This window comes from Drosophila yakuba, chromosome 3L (assembly GCF_016746365.2).
Source record: "Drosophila yakuba strain Tai18E2 chromosome 3L, Prin_Dyak_Tai18E2_2.1, whole genome shotgun sequence".
NCBI classification, from domain to species: Eukaryota; Metazoa; Arthropoda; class Insecta; order Diptera; family Drosophilidae; genus Drosophila; species Drosophila yakuba.
In genome coordinates this window covers 18,103,371-18,124,891 of record NC_052529.2, presented here as the reverse complement: position 1 = coordinate 18,124,891, position 21,521 = coordinate 18,103,371, and the positions used below count along the sequence as shown (strand labels likewise).

The 21,521-nt window shown below is 41.2% G+C and overlaps 5 protein-coding genes and 1 long non-coding RNA gene across 7 annotated transcripts; 2 read left to right on the top strand and 4 right to left on the bottom strand.

Annotated features, from left to right (window-relative positions):
- Positions 1 to 48: 48 nt before the first annotated feature.
- On the bottom strand, positions 49 to 1,657 carry LOC6534477 (DDB1- and CUL4-associated factor 13). The gene is made up of 3 exons (XM_002095118.3): positions 1,488 to 1,657; positions 720 to 1,434; positions 49 to 662 (listed from the first exon to the last, which is right to left on the bottom strand). The coding sequence occupies exons 1-3, from the start codon at positions 1,555 to 1,557 to the stop codon at positions 107 to 109; spliced, it is 1,341 nt and encodes a 446-aa protein (XP_002095154.2). The 5' UTR covers positions 1,558 to 1,657; the 3' UTR covers positions 49 to 106.
- Positions 1,658 to 1,808: 151 nt separating this feature from the next.
- LOC6539567 (dynein light chain Tctex-type) lies at positions 1,809 to 2,502 on the bottom strand. Its single transcript, XM_002086422.4, has one exon. The coding sequence runs from the start codon at positions 2,396 to 2,398 to the stop codon at positions 1,883 to 1,885; it is 516 nt and encodes a 171-aa protein (XP_002086458.1). The 5' UTR covers positions 2,399 to 2,502; the 3' UTR covers positions 1,809 to 1,882.
- Positions 2,503 to 2,585: 83 nt separating this feature from the next.
- Positions 2,586 to 4,090, bottom strand: LOC6534475. The gene is made up of 2 exons (XM_002095116.4): positions 3,366 to 4,090; positions 2,586 to 3,301 (listed from the first exon to the last, which is right to left on the bottom strand). The coding sequence occupies exons 1-2, from the start codon at positions 3,923 to 3,925 to the stop codon at positions 2,722 to 2,724; spliced, it is 1,140 nt and encodes a 379-aa protein (XP_002095152.2). The 5' UTR covers positions 3,926 to 4,090; the 3' UTR covers positions 2,586 to 2,721.
- A 2,018-nt stretch (positions 4,091 to 6,108) lies between these two features.
- LOC6534474 (mpv17-like protein) lies at positions 6,109 to 8,237 on the top strand. 2 transcript variants are annotated; one of them, XM_015195164.3, is made up of 5 exons: positions 6,218 to 6,359; positions 6,462 to 6,553; positions 7,088 to 7,217; positions 7,567 to 7,679; positions 7,877 to 8,237. In XM_015195164.3, exons 2-5 carry the CDS (start codon positions 6,532 to 6,534, stop codon positions 8,152 to 8,154), a joined length of 543 nt encoding a protein of 180 aa, XP_015050650.1. In that variant the 5' UTR covers positions 6,218 to 6,359; positions 6,462 to 6,531; the 3' UTR covers positions 8,155 to 8,237. The 2 variants fall into 2 exon arrangements, with proteins under 2 accessions (XP_002095151.1, XP_015050650.1); XM_002095115.4 differs by lacking the exon at positions 7,088 to 7,217 and having other exon boundaries at positions 6,109 to 6,359.
- A 5,154-nt stretch (positions 8,238 to 13,391) lies between these two features.
- Positions 13,392 to 14,835, bottom strand: LOC120321571. The gene is made up of 2 exons (XR_005561269.2): positions 14,012 to 14,835; positions 13,392 to 13,952 (listed from the first exon to the last, which is right to left on the bottom strand). It is a non-coding gene; the product is annotated as an uncharacterized LOC120321571 (long non-coding RNA).
- A 963-nt stretch (positions 14,836 to 15,798) lies between these two features.
- LOC6539571 (GTP-binding nuclear protein Ran) lies at positions 15,799 to 16,689 on the top strand. Its single transcript, XM_039374288.2, is given in 2 exon segments — positions 15,799 to 16,312; positions 16,314 to 16,689. Coding segments are annotated over 2 exon segments (633 nt in total). The 5' UTR covers positions 15,799 to 15,890; the 3' UTR covers positions 16,525 to 16,689.
- The last annotated feature ends 4,832 nt before the right edge of the window (positions 16,690 to 21,521 follow it).

Sequence of the window (21,521 nt, the reverse complement as noted above, 5' to 3'; positions counted from 1 at the left end):
AAAGTCACTTGAGAACAATAAGTGTAAAGGCATTACAATCCCACGAGACTCCTTACAAAAATCAATTTATTCAAACTTATCCAACTACAGTCGCAAACAGCCATCCTCACACCTCCTCCTTCAGCACATGCTTCTTTTTCTCGCTGACGTAGGGCACCTGCTTACTCTTCTTGGTGTGCTTGCGCACATTGGCCTCCTTGACCTGCTCCTTCTCCTTGACCGTGCGCATCTTCTTCTGTGCACTGAGCACGTGACGCGGCACCTGGCGATGGCGGGCGATTCGCTTGATCTGCGGATGAGCGGCATACTTCTGCTTCAGCGCCTCCTGGTAATTGAAGTTGACCCGCTCACGTGGACGGATGACACCCAGCTTTTCGGATGCCTTCGCCTTCCACATGCGGACGTTCATTTCGTCGGAGCCGGAGAAAACGTATCGATTATCCAGGGACCAGGCCACACAGACCACGTGCTGCATGCGTTTCGTGTGGTAAATATCCCGCGAGTGACTGTGGTGGGCATTGTAGAGCCGGATGGTTTTGTCATAGCTGGCCGAGACGAATTCCTTGCCCGTGGGCGAGTAGTCCACATCGGTGACGGCGGAAACGTGGTCAAAGTGAACCTTAAGCGGCGTGTCCAGCTTGCGGGTGTCAAAGGTATAAAGGCTGCAAAGGATAAAGGGTCTAGCAATTAGTTCTTCTTCCATTGGGTGTTTTACTCACTTGCAATCCTCGTTGGCCACTGTAAAGTTAAACGCCTCCATGGGATTCCAGGCCAACTTGTTGCTCTTCATGGTGAGGACGACCTTCCTCAATGGCTGCGCCTCTCTCTGATCGTACAGGATAATGCTGCGATCGCTGGCGCAGCAGGCCAGGATGCTCGTCTCCACGGGGTTATAGGATATGGTGTGTAGGGTATCGACGCCCCACTTTAGGGTCTTCAGAGGATCGTTGTGCGTTTCGTCCCAAATGGCGCATACCTCGCCACAGGTGGCGAACTTGTTGTCCTCGCGATTGTGCGATATGCCGTGGAGTCCAAATTTACTCAGTATAGTGTTCACCGGCACCTCATCCTCGCCGACTTCCGGAGCCTCTGCCTTCCACACCTTGATGGTTTTATCGTCGCCCACGGTGAAGATGCGACCTCCGCTCTGGGTGTAAGCGATGCCGCGAACGAAACCGTCGTGGGCCACGAAGTTCCGGGAGCTAATGCGATTTGCCAAATCCCAAATGCGCACTTCGCCGTCGTAGGCGCCGGTGGCCAAGGTGGAAAGCTGCTTGGGATGCTTCCCGAAGCAGGAGACTCCATCGCGATGTCCGCTCAAGTTGCAGACGAAGGGCTTGGCAAACACTCGGTCCAATTTGGTGGCATTCAGGGCGCGCACGTACTCCCTGGGACCCTCCAAAGGATGCAGCGAAGGGTCGTAGTTCCTGGGCACTGAAAGTGGTGTTCTTTTAATACCTTCTAACTTTCTGCTTATTTGAACTTACTTTTGTGCTGCTGCAGTTTGGTTTCTCGGACATAATTATCCGGATTGCGACTGATCATTTTCACCTTCATCCTGATTGCATTTATTGGGCTTTCCTGCGGCGTAAAAAGAAATTATCCGTGAATTTCGAACATAAACAACATGTGCGTGGTACAGTGTTGCCACACAGCACGACAGTCAGCTGTCAGCAGATTGTAGCCGGGTTTGGGTGTGGCAACACCAATGTGAAACCTTTAGAGAAACACTGAAATTTTGAAATTTTGCCGGGAATTCAACGCTTAGTTAAAGTTTATAACCAATTTTAATTGGCACTCAATCGTAATGCAATTCAATGTCTATTTTATTCAACTGCACAATACTGGACAATTTCTTGTTATTACTTGAACATCAAGTAACTTAGTACTGATAGCAACCAAAAACGGTAGCAATGCATACGAAACTGCCGCCATCGAAGGTGAAGGTTATGTAGTCATCAGAAAGCTCATCCCAAATGGCGCGGGCGCCATAGAAACATCCGGCTCCGGTCTGCTGATACAGCATTACGTTCACCACGTGCTTGAATCTCGGAGATGAAGCGCGTCCCTTTATCTTCGTGTTGATATCATCGGCGATCTCGCGGGTCCATTTCAGGGCTTCCGACTGATTGTAGGTCTTGTTTGCCAGCTTGTCCTTGACCACTTGGGTCATCAGCAGGCGAATGTACGGCAATGGGAACTTCTTGCCGAAGGCTGGTCCCATGTTGTAGGCGTTGTAGATGGTGACATCAGATGCCGGCTTTTCTTCGTTTCCGGGCTCCAATTCGTCATCGGAGTCACTGTGGGACATTGCCTCGGAGCGGCTGTCTCCGCTGACCGCGGACGCTCGAAAGGAGTCCTTTCCAGTCGAAAAGCTCTTGGGTTTAGTTGTCGACATCTTTGCGATATATATACCTCAGTGTTTCCTTCAAATTCCAGATATATGTCGATTTGAATAACCAAGAAGTGAAGGCATATAATCAAAACGGACAAACACTTCCGGGCAATCTGGGTTTTCTTAAAAGTTAACAACTCTCTTGAATTCCTAAGTAATTTGGGCCTTGTTAATGCAATGATATCTATGGTTTTGTAAGGTTTTTATTTTGCATAAACATATTTTTGTTTTTTTTTTACACTTTTCATTGGCTAAATGAAGCAATTTTTTCCACATAAAAGACTTTAAAGCTAACCTAACGTTAAGTAGTAACTAAAAGGGAAGATTTAACGAGCTGAATGCCTGTAACGTCGGATACGAGAATGTCGATTGGACAAATTCTGAACGTAGGTGCCACTACTAGGACTTGAGGATTCCTTGGCCCTCGGAGTGAGTACATCATTGACTGGACTCTGGTTCTGGTTCTGGTGCTGGCTCTTTTCCATTTTCTCCTTTTTGAGCTGCTGCTGCTGAAGCTCGTGGACTTTTCGCAGGCAGCAGCAGTTCCTGAGGGCATCCATAAAGCACTCCAGGTTCCTGCGGAAGTTCTCCAGATTCTCCGGAGAAATGGGCGTCTGCTCCGCATGGCAGCACTCATCGATGGCCACCTGGGCATGGAAGATGCACTCACTGGCCTGGCCGAGTGTGTTCTTCAGGTTGAAGATTTGCTGTTTCTTCTTCAACTGCATCTGGATATATCGAGTGCACAGCATCTCGAAACGGCGCTGTTCACTCCGGTACTCATCGAAGAGCTCGTCATATTTGGAGTGCAGCTCCTCGGTTTCGCATTTCAGTACCTTGAGGGCCTTCTCCCTTTTGGCCAACTGCCGACGACTCTGGCGATGGGACACGGATAGCTCGTCGTATCTGGAAAAATCTCAGGGTACCAAGTAAATACATTCTTTCTAATGTAGAGTAAACTAAAACTCACCGCTGCTGCATAAGCAGGGGACTGATGGAGTCGTACAACTCCCCAATGGAGTTCACATGGGATCCGCTGGGACCCCTCTCCTCCGGATCGCTCTCCCCCGAACTGGAGCTATCGATTCCCCGGAGCAGCTGCACCAGGCGCCCGTTTCGCTTCTTCTCTGTGTCCAGGGAAAACACCAGTTCCTGAACCCGTTCTGTCTGCCGATCGAGCGCCATTCGTAGCTTGAATTCCTGCTGCCGATCCTCGTGAATGGTGTGCTCCAGTTCGTTCACCAGTCGCAGTATCTGCTGGACGGTCTGCTGGTAGGGATTGACCACCTGGTTTTTTCTCAGGCTTGCAGCAGCTGAGGCCAAGCGATTTTCGCCCAGTGATATGGCCTCGTCCTCTTCGTCCTCCGAGGGAATCAGGAGACTGGAAACGGGATCAAAATTAGAGTTCTTGGAAGAGCAGCTCGATGTGGAGCTAGAAGTGGCCAGGGGACGACTTAAGTCCCCCTTTCTCGTGGAGGTTCCAAAGCCTAGACCGTTGCTCACACTCCTCAGGATGGTACTCAGGTTCATCCTTGGTCCTTTCCCACTTCGTGTCGCTGTCGTCGTCGATGTCTCCGTCTTGTCACCTGAATGTGAAAATACTCAGGTGTGTGCTGCGCTGTGTGCTCGGGTTGTTTGTCACTAACTGACTGCCTACTTGTGAGTACACTGGGAAGAAAGAGTGTAATAAAATAAAATATTGAATTTTATAGATATGATTCTCTATCAATGGCTTTCAGAGATCTAATTAAATAAATCTAGTAGCAGGAAATCAAAATGTTGCGTAATTATGTTTTGTAATATGAATACCGCAGTACTTAAAACTTAAATCAATATCTACTAATTAATATTATGAAATTTCCTTCATTTAAATTTTTTGCCTCATTGTTTTGAGATCAGTTTTCTGAGATTTCTTCGAGTATACCAACAGCTAACCAAAAGTTGGTGCCTTCCAGGCTTACTTTCCATATGGTATCGCACAACTTTTTAAATTGGTTTCAGTTTTAACACCTTTGCCTTCAGTTTCCCCGGCACTCAATCAAAGTTGTCGTTTCTCCGCCACCGATTTCTGAAGGCTTTTCCGACTTTCCCCAACTGCCTTCCCAGGTTTCCTCTGGTGTTTGCTAGTCGTGCGTAAATTGCCATTAGCCAAAAAGGGTTTTCCAGACTTGATACACTTATTGCATTTTTATGGGCCAAACTTTTGTTGTTTTTTCCTTAGTTTTTCCTTTTTTTGGTTTTGCTGACATAAGAAGTTGCATGTATCCTTGATTAAGTGGGATACGTATTGTAAACTTGATTGAGGTAATTTTGCAATTGCTAGAGATTGTGTAGAATGCTCGGGAGTTGCCTTTGCGTCATGGGTTTTAGTAAAATTTTTGAACAAATGATGCTGTAGTTGCACAATATACAAAAATCGATTCAGAGGAAGTATATGCCAATTTTTTATAGATCAAAAAATATTATGGTATTACATACGACTTTTTACAAATTTTTGAGGCATCTCGCTCGCAACGAATGTCCCTTTCGATATGTTGTGATAAGTAAAGCCACTTTCTTCAATAGATAGACAGAAAGTCATTTTAGAGTGCATTTGATAAGCATTTTGAAATATTTAAGTGAGGTGTCAATAGATTACATTGTTTGTAGGGGCATAGCTAGCCGGTTTTTTCAGATTCTTTATTTATTTTATTCTTTTCTTACAGGTAAAAAGCTGTTTACCCGCCGATATCATATAATATTATATTAAAAGCTAATTATTAAGATGGGTGCAACAGATGATCCAATGAATTGCTAGGGTGATCACATCTAATGGGTATAGTTAGGGCCAAAAGATATCGAAAAAGAAGGCAATACATTTAAAAAATGGGCAATACCGAATTGGAACAATTTATAAGCAAAACGAAACAACGAAACAATGATTTCTTTTTTCATATTTTCAATTATTTTTTCGACTATCCTATGCAAGGTACCATAAGGTACCCAACAAAGAGTATTTCATGATTGAAAATCTAAACTATTATTTATTTTCTATTATTTTAAAATAGTTAGCAGCAATATGATATTGTTAATAAAATGGTGTATACCGATTCGTTTTCGTGTTTGTTTTTGAGCGTAAGAGTTCGTAGAAAAGTTTTGAAATCTCAATACTTGTATAGATCAAATAAGCGCCGTAAAAGTCGTCAGATCGGCTCAAATAATAATCCTGATCAAAAATGAAAATGTTTGTTTTGGATATGCTTTTATTAGCCCTTAAATTCCATTCAGTACAATGGAGTATTCGAATTAAAGAGCTTAGCCGCACTTTTCATTTGGTTTCCACATAGTTAGTTTATAGTTTTTATCTTTGTTTCGAAGACAAAAGTTACTTGTTAACCAACTCGCATTCCTCAATGGTCTTAAAATATTTTGTTCTGTATCCCCATCTTAAAATTTCGTTGGCATATTGTTATTAATATAAATACTGAAAGCAACGAATCCAATTAAATCTAATCTGTAAGCACTGATAAGGCGCTCTAAGATATCGCTTTGTTAACTGCATTTCAAGCTTTATTAAGCAACAAAGATTTACTCCACGCTCTTGCCTGCATTCAGAAAAAGTAAACATTCATATGTTCTCTTAGTTGACCCTCCTTCTCTTTTCTTTCTCTGTCTGGCTCTCTGCTTTTCACTTATTGTCTTTTGTAACAGCTGAGCCATCGTTCGGAATTTTCCTCAGTAAAGCTCCGTCGACGTTGGCGGCTGGCCGCTTCCAAAAAATATTCATTAGAAAGTTGTCACAAAAAATTTTAATTTGTTATTGAAATTAATCCAAATTTGAGTAAGAGAGATAATGGCTCGTTTAATTTCGGGAGTACGCACTTTGTTCCATCGATATCCGTTCGTGACCAATAGCGCCATCTATGGGAGTCTTTATGTGGGCGCCGAGTATTCCCAGCAATTCGCATCCAAGCGCTGGCTCTCCGTAAGTAATTGCATTTACAGACACTAGTGTGGATCCGATATACGATATCAGATATCCGAGGGTATATCTGGCGATTTCTAATCCTGTTTTGGTGCCCTGTAGACGGCGAGCGAGCGCGAGGATATCGATTATGCAACAATAGGAAGATATGCCGTGATGGGCACTGCGGTATATGCCCCAACACTTTACCTTTGGTTCGTGCCTTTCAGATAAATGAATCTGTACATACCCACATATTATTATTACTTGTACATGTGAACAGTGATGGCCAACATAGTAGCTCTGCTTTTTTTGTTTGAATTCTGATGGTTTCATTTAATAGTAATGATAAAAACTTAAATCTAATCCAATTATCATGATTAAAATAACAAAACATATACCTTTTTATACAAATTTATAATATATATGAAATCTTGAACTCTTGAAACTTCTAATTATTGTTTGCATTTGAAAGGAATTTGAAATGTTAGAACAACCATCGCAACTATTACGTTGACCGCAGCTGTCTGCATACTAACACATCGATGGACCATTCAATTTACGCACACTTACATGCTCGCCATTTAACCATTCTTTTTATTTCCTCAATTTGCTTCGCCGTACGCTTCTGTTGTTGTTTTTGACTTTTATCAATTTGTTTACGATTCCGTAAAAGCTCCATGAGCACGTGTCGCAAGTCAAGAGCATGTCTCTCCGCCACTCACTTTCTCTTCACACTTTCTCTCTAGAAGCACCCACGCCACCAGAGCACCAAGCTTTTCCTCTTCAGTTGAGTGAGAGCGAAAAGCTATCCAGAAAAGCACGCAACGCACTGAGAAAATGGGGCATATTTGCACGACATAAAAGTCAAAATGCAACGTAAGTTTGGGATGATAATGTTCGAAGGAAGCTAGCTACCGGAAAATACCCAATTGAAAAACAAAACAAACTTAAGAAAACAGAAAGCACACAAGGATATACAAACAATAACCCGGAATATTAAAAAAACATATAACACAAACACCATGTATGAACCACTTACACATAAATGTATACGTACACCATAAATTTAATACAAATACACAAAGAACACTATATAAAGTAACTCCACATGCACTCTATATACCAAAAATGATCTTGCTTACTTAGCCTGCTTTAGCATTTCTTTATATATATGTATCTTAGTTGTAATTAAGCAATTAATTAATTTAATTATTTAAATTCGCAGGTACAAATGGTTAGATCGTGCTTTTCCCGGCACCACAAAGGTTATAATAGTTAAAAAATTAGTACTGGACCAGTTTGTACTAACGCCTTATCTACTAACTGTGTTTTATGCAGGTGAGATCCCTGGGCTACTTTATAAAGTAAAGTAAAAATGTAGATTAAATTGATAATATATATTAATGGTTATTCAAAGTTTAAACACGTGAATATATGTACAGGCATTTCAATCAATTTTCAGTACATTTAAATGGGTGTATTTTTAACATATATTCCCTGTTATTTGACAATAACTAACTAATTTGAATTTCCAGGCATGTCCATCATGGAGGGCTCCGAGGATATTTTCCTGGAACTCCGCGAAAAGTTCGTGCCGACTTTTATGCGCTCCTGTATTTTCTGGTTGCCCGCCCAGGCCTTGAACTTCTCCCTGGTGGCACCTCGATTCCGTGTCATCTATATGGGTATTTGTGGACTGATTTGGGTGAATATTCTCTGCTGGACCAAGCGGCAGAGTCTGCCGGTGGCAACGAAAGAGATTGCAACTGATGCCAGCAACAGTGCAGCTGGCATAAGGAATTCCGAAACATGAGATTTTAATATACGCACCATAACCATGTATATAGTCCTAGATAGTTTTCGACAATGCATTGCCAAATAAAGGAGAAACCAGCAGTATGGTGGACTTATTTATTTAACCTGATTGCAGAGCGTTGGCATACAGTGCGTATGATTGATGTTCCCATAAACGGAAACTCATCAATTACTACTTACCCTCTATTCATCTCTATTTCTGTGAGTGTGTGTGCGAGTGTGGGTGTGGGTGTGGGTGTGTCTGCCGTTTATCAGAGAGCGTGTGTAAACGCGTTAAATTGTGTGCGTGTGTGCGTAAATGTTTCCATCAACATTTGCCACACACAAACAATAAAGAACTATCCTCCATGTTTTCCCAAACCTTTAACACGTAGACCTCAATTGATGTGACATACAAGAAAAACTTGCGTTTTTAAAATTATTATAATCCATAGCCGTCGTATAATGGTATTGCCGTACCAGGTGCGCTTCGTCACCACGTGCACTGCCGACCACAGTACTAATCAAGTTTCGTCACAAAAGTGAGTATAAGAGCTTTAGAATATTCAGTGTTTTTTGGCCTTAACATTTATACTAGATTCTGCTCCCTAATTTATGTGTCTTGTTCAATGGCAGCTATCCGTGGCTAAATGCATTGTAATTCCCCGATCGCATTAACTTTTTGCCTAATTATTGCTCATCTCTACCATCTCGGCCGTCTGATGCCCTCGAACGCCTGACCCCCTGACCCTTGACCCACGAGCTCCCGGAGTGCCCAGCAAAACTAATTAGACGTGGCGTGTTTCGGCTGCCTCCCTTCGATATCGACCCCATGTTAATGCGTTGAGTGTGTGCGTCTGTTTAACTTATTGCTGTCTATTTAAATTGCAATTTGTCAATATGCGTGTGTGTTGTAGTTACCGCACGCCCATCTGAGGCCACCTCCTTGTTTTTCCTCACAGTTTTCCCTTTGCACTAGAAAAAATCATAGCTTGGATTCAAGAAACATATTATCTTTCATTTTAGTAATGCAAGTGCTTAGCTGAGAAACATAAAAGCAAGCTGAACAAATTAAACGTGTCAAAATTAGTTTCGTTGCTGTTAAAAAATCCACTTAAATTAAGTAATATTATTAAACTATTGGTCCTACAAAATATTGATTTATTTATTTTTGCCTATATTCTGCGTTTGTGAAGTTTCCAATGCTCATTTTTCCTCGTGTAGACAGTCTTACAATTAAACTTCTTGTGCACTCATTAACAGCACATAACGTTGGCCCAGCCCGAGTCCAGGCTGAATTTGCTAAACTTGGCAGACATCGTAGCTCCAGTTTAACCGACCCTCTGAGCCCCCCCTCTCCATTCTCAAGAACTCCCCTTGGCCAGAAATGCGACTACTTCCTGTGGACCCCCTGCGAAGGTCCTTTTCCCCACGCCTTTGACTTTGACGTCTTCGCTGGATTCTCTAGGTTGCTGCTGGTTCCTGGTTCGTTTTTTGTGTGTTTCTTTTTTATTTACATCTGCTTGTTTGTTCAAAGCGGAAAATTAATTCCATCTTGGCTTGTTTCCGTTTATCTTGAAAAAGTATTTCGTCGTCTTTTCGCTTTATACCGTAGTCCCGTAGCCCCGCCTCCTCAACGCCGCCCCATTTTGTTTTACTTTTATTTTCGACAGCCTGCTGACCAGCTGAAAACTGCTTTTCCTACTTTATATTTGAGTGTGGAGCCGGGGCCAGGGACTATTTACTTCATCTACTCGTTCTGGGCAGACTTTTCGGGTGCTTTCTTGGTGCCCTATAGAAGGGAAGGGTATTTGCGGTTGGTTGGGCGACCGGAGCAGGGATTACATTGTTATTGTTTTTTGTAATAGATATAAAAATTGTAATAGCCTTAGACCAGCATATTTATCAATATAGTCAAATATTTTAAATAATTAAAATAATAATCTATTATAACAGGTATACTCTATTAAATATTAATAATATATTAATCAGATAATTTGACTTCATTGATGCATTGATATATGTAGAATTAATCCTAGCTCATCTTGCGTGAATATACATACATAATGTATTATACAAAAACTAGTACGACTATGCAAACATTTGCAGGACTGTGGACTTCACATATTTATACAAAGGCTTCTAGCTCTGTAACAATTTTCCCAGTAGAGCATACCGAGTTCCACGTCCAATGGCCATTCGTGTTTGGCTTTCCACTTTTGTTTTGTTTTGCTTCGGCTGTTTGCCTTGGGTGGGCGATGGGTTTGGTGTGGGCGGTAGGTCCTTGGCCCCGCCCACTTCCTGTCGCTCCGGCCAGCGTGGCGTGAAACTAGCGCGTCGCCCACCACACGTACATTAAATTAAAAATTAATTTACAAAAATAAACAGAGTTATGCCAGAGGAAGCGTCTCCACAGCGATACCGACCATAAGAAGCTAATACTAATGCTGCTTCATTTGATTCAATTACCGGAAGCAGTCCGTCCAATCCGTCCGTCTGTCTGTCCGTCTCTCTGTCCGTCCGGCGGAACGGAGCGAAGCGGATCGGAACGGCCGGACTCTGTCGCTCCACGGAAATTTTCGTGTTTGTCTTGGACACGCGGCAGGAAGTTGGCTGGCTATCCAGCAATCTGAGTATCTGAGTATCTGGGCATCTGGGCATCCATCCTGCTCCAAGGACTTGTCGTAATTACCGCACAAGACAAATAGAAAATGGCGTAAAAACGAGAAATTAATCAACGCTTGGCGCCCTGGCCCACCGCCCACCGCCACTCGATATAGATATACATACATATATAGTCCTGTTCCATCCATCCATCTATTCAACCTGATTGCGATTTGATGTGAAGCGCTTGGCAAATATGACAGTGCACAAAATGTCGAGTGATGGCTGTTTGAAATTAAAATGTAAAGTGTGAATTCCACATTCCACGGTGGAATCGCTCCATTTGTGGCATATTTTTAAAACTTTGGAAAGAAAAATAAACTTTCTGCTAAAAAACAACAGGAGGGTAAAACAAGAAAAAATAAAATAATAGGTTGGTTATGGTTTGATGTAAATGTATTTTCTATAAATCTGGCAATTGATTGCAACTATGACTATTTATTGAACTATGATTATTTCTTAATTTTAATAAAAAAAAAACGATTTTTTCCTATTACAAATTATATTCCTAAGCAACCAAGTGTAATAAATATTAATACAGGTGTGTTTCGACGTTTTAACTTTATTTACGTTTTAAACATATTTATCTGCACATTTAATATTTCCTTTTTTCTCCGAAGTAAATCCAAAGTAGATGTACAAGTAGTAATTTTCTTCCTGTACTAATATTCAGAAACATTTGTGTTTCTACTATTCATTAGCAGCTTAACTTGTAAGCTAGATTCCTCACAAGACTTTCCATAATGGTTTAATTTGCACTTGAAAGGGTTAATTAGAGTTGGACTTTAGTTTGGAATGTGGGCACTTCCGAGGCCTTTGTTGCCAAGGGCTCTTCTTGATTTCCTGGATTGATGATGGACCAGCATAATGGATCTGCCACGCGAAGGGGCATTATAATTTAAAACTACTACTTTGGCACTCCGGCCACCACCTTTTCGCCCCTTTTCGCCCCTTTTTCGACGCCTCTGCCCCTTCTGCGCTGGGGGACATCCTGGTGGGGCACATTTGTTCGGCGGCATGTGAAAATTGATTGCTGTTGTTCATAGCTGCGGGATATGGCCAAAGTTTTTAAGTTCCCAATGCCTGTCCCCCGGTTCTGGAAAAGCGCCGTCCAAACGCCACGCCCACTTATTTCCCCAGCCCCGGCTTTCCGCTTTTCGGTTGTTGTTTGGGCGCTGAAAAGCTGAAAACAATGCGAATTTTCCTCGCGGGTCTGCCGTCGCCTTGGACCGAGTTTACTCCTCCTTCTGGGGCGCTTTTTTTTTCTGCTCGTTGTATTATTAAGAAAGTTTTATATTTTTTTGTCGGTTTGGGGTTGGAGTATATTTACATTTGGCAGTTGGCTGCGTTAAGCGGCTTGCGTTGCTAGGGAAATTCTGGGAAAGCAGGGGAAACTGGCCGGGAAAACATCTCGGTAGAACGATGGTCAGAAAATTCTGTTGCTGCTGGTGCTGAAATTTTTAATACTCTGTTACCTTGTCGTGCAGACAATTTGATGCCAATGGGAATATGAGTTTTCCCTCTACTTCTCCCAAGCTATTTTTTTCTCGGTTTTTTTTTTGTTTTTTGGCTGTGCAGCTATAAAATCCCATATATATTTATATGTATGATGCCGAGTGTGAGCCGGGTTCGTGTAGCTTTATAATTAAGGAAAGACGAGGCGAAAACAAAAGAATAATAGCAAAATAAGAGCTTGGCAACCGTTGGCACGAGATTGCACCCATAGAGAGCCTGTTGATATGGTTCACCTTTAAATACTTCAAGGGTCAAGTGTGCAAACTAAAATGAAAAATGAAAATTCGGCGAAATTTAGATAGATGCGAGTTAAATACTTTGGCATACTTCAGTGTAAGTGAAGAGATGTATTTATTTAAATCAGATTAATTTTGCAGGGAAATTTAATTAAAAGCAGACAGAATATATATTCCTCTGGGTAAGTTATGTTATAAAGTATATAAAATCTTGATCAGGATCACTAGCCGAGTAACTATAACATTCTTTTTTGTTTTTACTCGGCTTGCTCAATTATAGAGACAAATAATTTCCGCGCAACTTACAATTTATTTACGTAAATATCCCCCATTTATTTTATTTCAGTAAAAGCAGATTGAATTTGTGCAAAATTACTAATTGCCAAAGAAGTGCCAGCATTCAATTATAAAGCTAAAGCGCCCGCATCCTTAGTTGCATATTAAAACTGGCAAATTGAAATTGCAATTATGCAATATCTACATCTGCCATTGGATAAATTAAAAGCGATAGCCCCGACAAAAAGGCTAACCCATTAACCCACTCGTGAGCAAGGTCAGCTAAGCAATTAAAAGCGAAAACGGGCTGTGCATAAATGTAACATAATAACGCAGACATTGTGGCTTTTAATGCCGACCACCCAGCAGCCACCCTCTTAGTTTGACCCCAGAAAAGCCATAACTTTTATGGCACGCACGCAGTTTTTATCCCAGTCGATCTGCAGAACAGAATGCCATCAAATTCCTCAACTTCTCCAACTCCAACTGCCAGCCAACACCTGCCGTCAAAGTCAGCCATGTAAATACCCGTGTTTAAAAAAAATAATAATAAAAAAGGTCGAGGTTTGTGCCGTGTTTGACTTCTGCCTTTATGTGCATGCAAACGCATAATCAAGCGTGAAGCGCAGACAACCCGCTCCAGGAGCATTCAGTCCCAGCAGGCAGATATATGATGGTATGTGTTATATATAATAGTACGTCCGGGTAGTACGCATCCCCGATGTCCTCCTCTTATCCTGCTTACATTTAATTCCACCTTCAGCCACCGAATCCGAACCGCCAAGACGTCGCGTCGCCTGCCAACCAAACCAGCTATCCAAAGCCAGCCCTTTGCTACTCCTCTTTTTCTTTATAATGTTCCTTTTGGGGGGCACATACCCTTCCTAGGGGTTGTATCCTGTTCTTCAGAATTAGCAATATAACTAATGGCATCTTCTTGATATTCCTATTATAACTGAATTAATCTCGATTGGATATATCTTGCGGTTTCTGTTGTAACCTATATAAAAATACATTATTTACACTGAATTTTTGAGGCGCTCTTGCCGAGCAAGCATATCAAAGTGTCGGCCATCGCAGATAATATTTCGCTTATGTCCTTCTTTTTGGGGGTTTCTGTTGTCGTCTGTGCATTTGACAGGAAAAATTAGTTGGCTACGAAAAGTTTTGGCCTCGCCGTCGCACATATACAAACGTGACTTCCTTGCGACGTGAGAGCGTGTGTGTGTGTGTGTGTGCTCTTTCGCATGCCTCGTCCTGTTCGTCCTGGCAGTTGTAAAATTTGTGCTAGCGAAAAACCATAAACAGGTGTTGTTTGTTGTTGACGTTGCATGTGGCCTGCCGCACAATCTGTTCTATTCGTATGTCTGTTTTCTACATAATCCGCTCGCCAAGGCTGATCCTGTTTGGTCCTGCCAAGGACACCCTTCTCCGCCTTCACCCACTCCAATCGGCAGTGCTTCGCAACTGTTCCGGGCACTGAAAGTTATTAAACTTAATGCAGTTTAATTGACCTTTTTGGGGGGCCAAAACTTTTGCACCGTCTGCTGCTGGCGTTTCTGGACGAAATGAGCAAAGACGATGGAAATGGGAAATGGGAAAACGGCGAAGGACAAACACTCGCCTTCGCATTATTGCTTTTAATTACGGCTTAAACCTATTGACTGGAAATTTTAATATGTTATTTATTTACAATTAACGCCCCAGCAAATGCTTTCGTGTACAACTGGGCGTATGATTTATGGCATTCTCGGCCCCCAGCAATTGTAACTATTGTTGAATGCAATTTCCTTTTGTTTGCGATTGTAAATATATACATATGTACATATAAAATTGTGCGTGTAACAGTTGCCTCTCGTAAATTACAGGTTTAAGGATTTCGGGCGGGGGCTGTGTGTCACTTTTAAAAGCCAAAATCTTTGGTCGAAGGGGTTTTTGGGGTTGGATTGAAGCCGAAATGAAAATGAAATTATTTATGATTCTCATTTGATGCGACAGCTTTTGCCCAACACGCCCTGTGTACCGAAAATGGGTTTTATGATGAGCCCAAGCGGAATCACAAAGTGGGTGTAGTAATGCAGGATGTATATGCCGTGTGGTTGATCAATTTGCAAATAATATTTGGGTTTCATTACTAATTGGGAAGCACTTCTTCAATAGAAATTGGAGAATGAAACTAGTCGTTCTTCACATTGTGTTTTAACTGCTGCATTTCATCCATGCACCAAAATTATAATTTATTATATACATATGTAGCATATATACATATATTACATATATGTATATATATCGCTGGTTTTTATTATCTGCAGGTGTATTCCAATTCAGATCTGTAACATTAAGCTTTCATTGTTTCTATTGAAACTATTTTATTTTGTTAATATGCTGGGTAACTGTTAAAGATGGCTGAAAAGCAACAAAAGCCGGCAACGAAATGTTTAAAATATTATTAAAATTATATAGCGAATATTATTCCAAGAGTATATTTATTAATATTTATTTAATATTTTATGCAGCAAATAAATGGGTTGTTTATTTTTGCTTAAGTTATTTATAGTCCTACATCTGGCATTTTAGATTGCGTTCAAGCTTTCCATAATTACCCCGACTTCCGTGAAGTGCCACTGAAATTGTTTTATAGTTTGTCCTTTAACCCCTGCAGCATCTTGCAATGCTTTCAGTTATCCGAAGACTTTATATCCCTGTTCCCTCTGCACAAACTCACTCGCATATTTTAATTTGTTAATTACTTAGTCGCCTCATGGTAGAAAACGAGGCTGCAAGTTCATACTCGAAAAAGCTGCAGTAATCAGCATATAATTATATATAAAGCCGCTAATGGAGCCCTGAACTGAGTATTGCCTATGTGCAGACTGCTAACTTAGTTGGCTAAAATCAGATTGAACCGATCTACCACCACTTATTCCCTTAAATTTTGTGTGCACACAGTAGGTTGGGATATATTAGTAACTGTTTCGTGGCAGAAACTTCTTACAATACACAAGCCGCTCCCGGGATAGGTTCAATTCAATATCATAAAATAAATATATCACTTTTCTCGATCATGCAAGAGGTGACCTCATTCAAGCTGGTTCTTCTCGGAGACGGAGGAACTGGGAAAGCCACATTTATCAAGCGACACCTGACCGGCGAGTTCGAGAGGCGATACATTGCGACCCTGGGTGTGGAGGTCCATCCAATACTCTTCCACACCAACCGAGGAGTGTACCGCTTCTATGTGTGGGACACTGCCGGTCAGGAGAAGTTCGGTGGCCTACAAGATGGGTATTATGTCCAATGTGCCATAATAATGTTCGACGTGAGCTCGAGAATTACCTACAAGAATGTGGCACGTTGGCACCGCGACTTGGTGAGGGTATGCGGCAATATTCCGATTGTTTTGTGTGGAAACAAGGTGGATATCAAGCAACGGAAGGTTAGGCCTAGGCGCTTTGACTTTCATCGTAAGAAAAACCTCCACTACATTGTCCGCCAAGTCAAACTATAATATTGAGAGTCCCTTCGTCTATCTGTTGCGGAAGTTGGTTGATGATCCCAACTTGCAATTGGTCAAGAACCCCGCTCTAAAACCCCCAGATGTGGTTTTTACCGACGAGATGCGCCGTCAAGTGGAACGCGGGTTAATGGAGGCCAGCTTCTATCCTCTGCCCACTTATAACGATGATGATGATCTGTAAAGTTCTCGATTATTGTTCTTTCAAAATTCAGAAGTTCTTGTATCATACTTTTCCCCTTCTGCGTTAATCTTTGCTCACTTTTATGTCCATGATTTTGCAAATTTCTCTGCTGGTAATGTCAAGATCATTATTTAGTATAATACACATAAATGCACATTTCTGAAATTTAACGGTGTATTTCTGAGCGGGATTTTACTGTTTTAATTTAAATACCTTTATTATGTCCGTGCATTGTTCTGCTGCAAATTGAGGGATCCTGGCCAATTTCGGGGGCCCCAAATGAACCGCTCCGTCAGTGGGGATCCTTATTAAAGGCCGCTCCGCAGCCATCTGCCTCGCCCCACCCATGCCAGTGCACATAAGCGCTTAATGAGTATAAATGAGCTTGATTGCATATTCCAAGGCGCTGGCGGACCTACCCTTGTGCGTGTGTGTGCGAGCTGTTTTTTAATAGCCTGCATATGGCGTTGTAAAAGTTTTCATTACACAAACAGCAGCAGTGGCAGCAACTACAATTTACCGGCAACAAGAGCAGCAACAACAGCAGGCGCAGTAGCAGCAGCAGCAGCAGCAACAACAACTTATTGGCCTGACTTTTAAGCGCATTTAACACACGGCGTATGCGTAATGTGCTGGCAGCGCCAGAAAGCGGGAGGCTGGCAGTCAAATTGAATACAGTTGCTCGTAAAATGCTTAAGCACCTGCACACAGCAACGGCAGCAACAATTACAGCAACAGCAGCTGAAAAGGGGGACAGCACAAGGACTTCTGCAAGGGCCTCACTGAAAATAAAAACATCCTGTATTTCTGATATTAATTGCATCAATATTTTATCGTAATTTTAATTGTTAATTTATTGCCTTTGCACAATAGCTTCAAAACCTTTCAAACTTTTAAGAAATACAAACTTTTTAGGTAAGACAACTAACAGTTGTGTCTTCAAAGCGGATATACTTGTATGTGAACAGAACAGTTGGCATTTTTTGTAAGTGTACACTTTACGCTAATTTGGCGTTTTACCGTCGAATGATTTTTGAGCATACGCAAGTTACATGCCCATACACACACACGGTCGGGAAATTTTCTGCAAAAAGTTAACAACTTTTTTTCGACTACGGATAGCGGATGCTGTTCCTGTGGAATTTTCTGGGCAAAATTTCATCTGCGGTTGATTTTGATTGTGAAAGGATTTGCCAAATTGCTGTTTGCAACGGTGCGGCACAAAATCAAAGGGATTTTCAATACCAATACATTCATGCGGCAGTAGATCGAAGCCATATATGTGGGTGTATGGTGCAGCTTGTGGCTCGCACAATGCTACCACCCAGCCTCCCCGAAACACCCACTCACCCACTTACCCACTTACCCACTCACCCACCACTCGCCTCCCACCGCTTTCTTTTGCCCAACACCAATGCGTTTAAACAACAGTTTAACAGCAGTTTGCCAGCCTTTTGTTATTGGTGAGGCTTTTGCCTTTGCTCCTCCGCAGCTCTCTGCTTCTTTCGCTGCATTTGCCGCCCTTGGTGGGCGGGAAATTGGGGAAAACTGGGGAAGGTGGGTGGCCATAGTTGCTGCTCGATTTATGGAAATGCTGCAATATTTTTTTGTGCTCAATAAGATTTTTTCAGTGGCTGTCTAGGGTTACCCAACTTTTGCATATGTGAGCCTAACGAAATGGTATACTTCTTTTGGTGTTGTTTTGGCCATTTTATATTTAAAGCTTAAACAATTTTAAATTTCCTGACTTGTGCTCTCCATATTTAGGACTGTGGTTGATATTTGTGGCTTTGACATTTCCACAAGGAATAGAAGATTCGGATTATACAAATGTAAAAGGGACGTGAATAACTTGTTATATATGTATATAAAACATAAATATTGTAAAAATGTATGTATGATAGACATGTAGATGGGTATATTCCAAAAACCATTTTGTAATATTTCTATTATATGATGTGGAATTCCCGAAAAACATTGACCCTACTTGTGCCGTTCATATTCCGCAATATACAGCCCCTACCATCAACCAATTGTCCCTCGTTTTATTATTAAAAACCTTTGACTTTGTACCAACAAAATTTGCTTTTAGTCCATTTTCCGCATCCACGCCGCTGGCTATGCAAAAATAATGGAGGGGGAAAAAGATGCGGACCAGGAAAGCGCTCGGCAAAAAGGAATGCAGCCAATAACTTGGCGCTCCATTTTTGCACAATTTTGGGAGCCAAAGGCCAAATAAATAACTTGATATAGCCAAAAACGGGCACAAGAATAGTTAAGCTTTTTCTCCATCCATTCCATCGCGTAATTATGCGAAATGCGGACGCATTAAAAATTAATAACTAAACTGCCTTTGGCAGTATTTGCCATACCGTTGCCCACTCGCCACCGCCTCCGCACTTAGCTAAGTGGGCGTGGCAGTTGCGAAACTAAAAGCATATTTAATAAACTGCAGCAACAATGAGCGGCACTTGGAACAGAGCGAAGCGGATTAAAAGGAACGAACCGTGGAGACGTTGGATAGCAAGCTTATTAAGTATACGCCATGCTGTCCAAATAATAGAAAAAGCGGCGCCGGGAATGTGCATTAAAATAATAAAAAATTAAAATAGAGATTGGAAAAAGGCAAAAAATATATCAAAATAATGAAAATGAAATTGCGGAAATTCTTTGACATAAGTCATTAAACCAATTTAAGGCGAAATAAACAAGCGGAGAGTAATATGGATATCAAAATGGTATTAAGCTATTTAAGCCATATATTAGATAGAGAAAAACTAAACTAAACTAAATTGCTTAGGCGTAAATTTCAATCAAGATAAATTTAAAATGAGTTATAATAGGAATCTAGTTTGGCAATTAAGTACATTAAATGCCATATGGAATATTTTGAAATTTTTTAATAGGTAGAACAATAAATCTACTGCTAATAAATTGCCTTTAAATATTCCCCAAAAATTGTATAAAATATATCCGTCAGTATTGTTAATTTTAAAATTTATTTTTCATTTTATTTAGCTTCTGGCTAGAGCAACCCATTTTAATTCGTTTGGCTTCTCCCTATTTCGGATTTATTTCCGATGTATTACAAGTATGGTAATTTATAGACGGAGAAAATGGTTTTCTATTAGTTCGCTTCGACAAGCCTTTCTTTAATTAACATGGCTTAAACCACTATTGAATATTCAACTTGTAATTGATTGGATATCGAATGGTGCGTTTATTATTCATAAGCTAGTTTCAAACTAAAGCACTTACCATAACTTTAGAAGACAATTTTTCCGGGAGGCAGGAAAAGTCAAAAGGCGTTATTAATAAATACAGAGTGCCATGGAGGGAGCGAAAGTGGGATAGATAGTGTGGCAGCTGGTTTTCATTTAACATTTTTAAGCTACTTCACAGTCCCCCAGCGACTTGGCCCATTTGGGGCAACTAACGCCATTAGCCGGCCCATTGAGCGCTTTGTTGGCTTTCAATAAAAATTTCCATTAAATTGACCCACCCCGCCTCCCTCGGCTTCTTGTGTGCCCCGTTTTGCACCGATTTTCCCCTAGTTTTCCACCACTTTCCCACCCCGCTTCACGTCATTTGCTGCATCGCATAAAACGCGTATGCATATTGCCGACTTGCAACTGCTACTGTTGCGTTTGGCAACTGGGCAGTAAATTTTAACTACTGCCAGGCCGGCAATCCCCTTACCATCCTCGATTTCCCAACCCTTCTCCGCACTTCCCCTCGCTTCTGTTGGACAGATAAATGGCGGCTAGTTTTGCGTTTGCATGGCTAATGGAAATTTGCATCCAGTTGGCGGCTTCCACAAAACTCGCTAAGCGTTTTTTTCCACACCCAACCCAATCGGCCCCCTTTTTCTAATGAAACATTGCCCGAAGTCGCAGCGGCCTAGAAATGAGCTGCATCAATATTGATATACAAAAAGAAGTATTATATAAGCAGCTGCTGATTAATAATACTTTCGGGTACATGAAGCAGGGGATCACTTGTAAAAAAAATATATCGAAAAAAAAATTAAATCGAATTAGTAAAGTTATTTTTATTGTATGTTATGTTTATGTAAACGTGGGTATTGATGAACATGCGTCGTATCTTTTATTCATTGCTCTTACACTGTTTTTAACTGATTTTTTCAATACTTAAAGTAAAGTTTTTTATAATGCCTGGTGATTTGTTTATGTATCCTTCTGTAGAGCGTTTCCTGACCGATCGAGCCTAACCGATAATCCCTCCTAGTTTCGAGTGCTGCACTAGTTCGCTTTCCCTGTGCGAAATCCATTCGATATGGACTGTTGTTCCGAGAGTGCGCTCCTCTTTCTCACTGTGAGTGCATATAAATCTTAATTATGTACAATGCACATTTTCTAATTGACTGCCAGCACACACACACACATAAGCCGCCGAGCAGACAGACACAGACCTATGCGTATTTTGCATGTGGGCAGGGCTTTTACCTAGGCGCCTCCATATTACGTATACGTAATGTCAATTATGTAAGAAAAGTTACAGCTTCGAGCGATGCCGTGCGCCAATTTTCTGCGCCGACACAGGGAATAAAATTAATGTGTGCACTTTAATTGTGTGTGAAATATCTCAAATGGTATTAAATCAGATTAAAAATATCTTGAAAAATTGTATTGTGGCATTTTTAATAAACTATTTTACAAAACGTAATAATATTATATATTGATTAAAAATTAATTATTATGCTAGTGGTTAATATTAATAATTGATTAATATTAACCTTATACATATATCATATAGATTTTATTAAATATCTTTTTTAAGAAGTGAGAAAGTATTGGCCTTATTTTACTTTTGAGCGGCTGGTTTGATTCAGCTCTTGCTAAATCGTACAAATAGTTTCTTGCGGTGTTTTTCGAGCTGAGCATGGGTCGCGTAATTTGTTTACCAGGCGACCACTATTGGAGGTCGACGCTTCGCAAAATGTCCAACCAACTGTTAAATTTACTATTATACGGGCT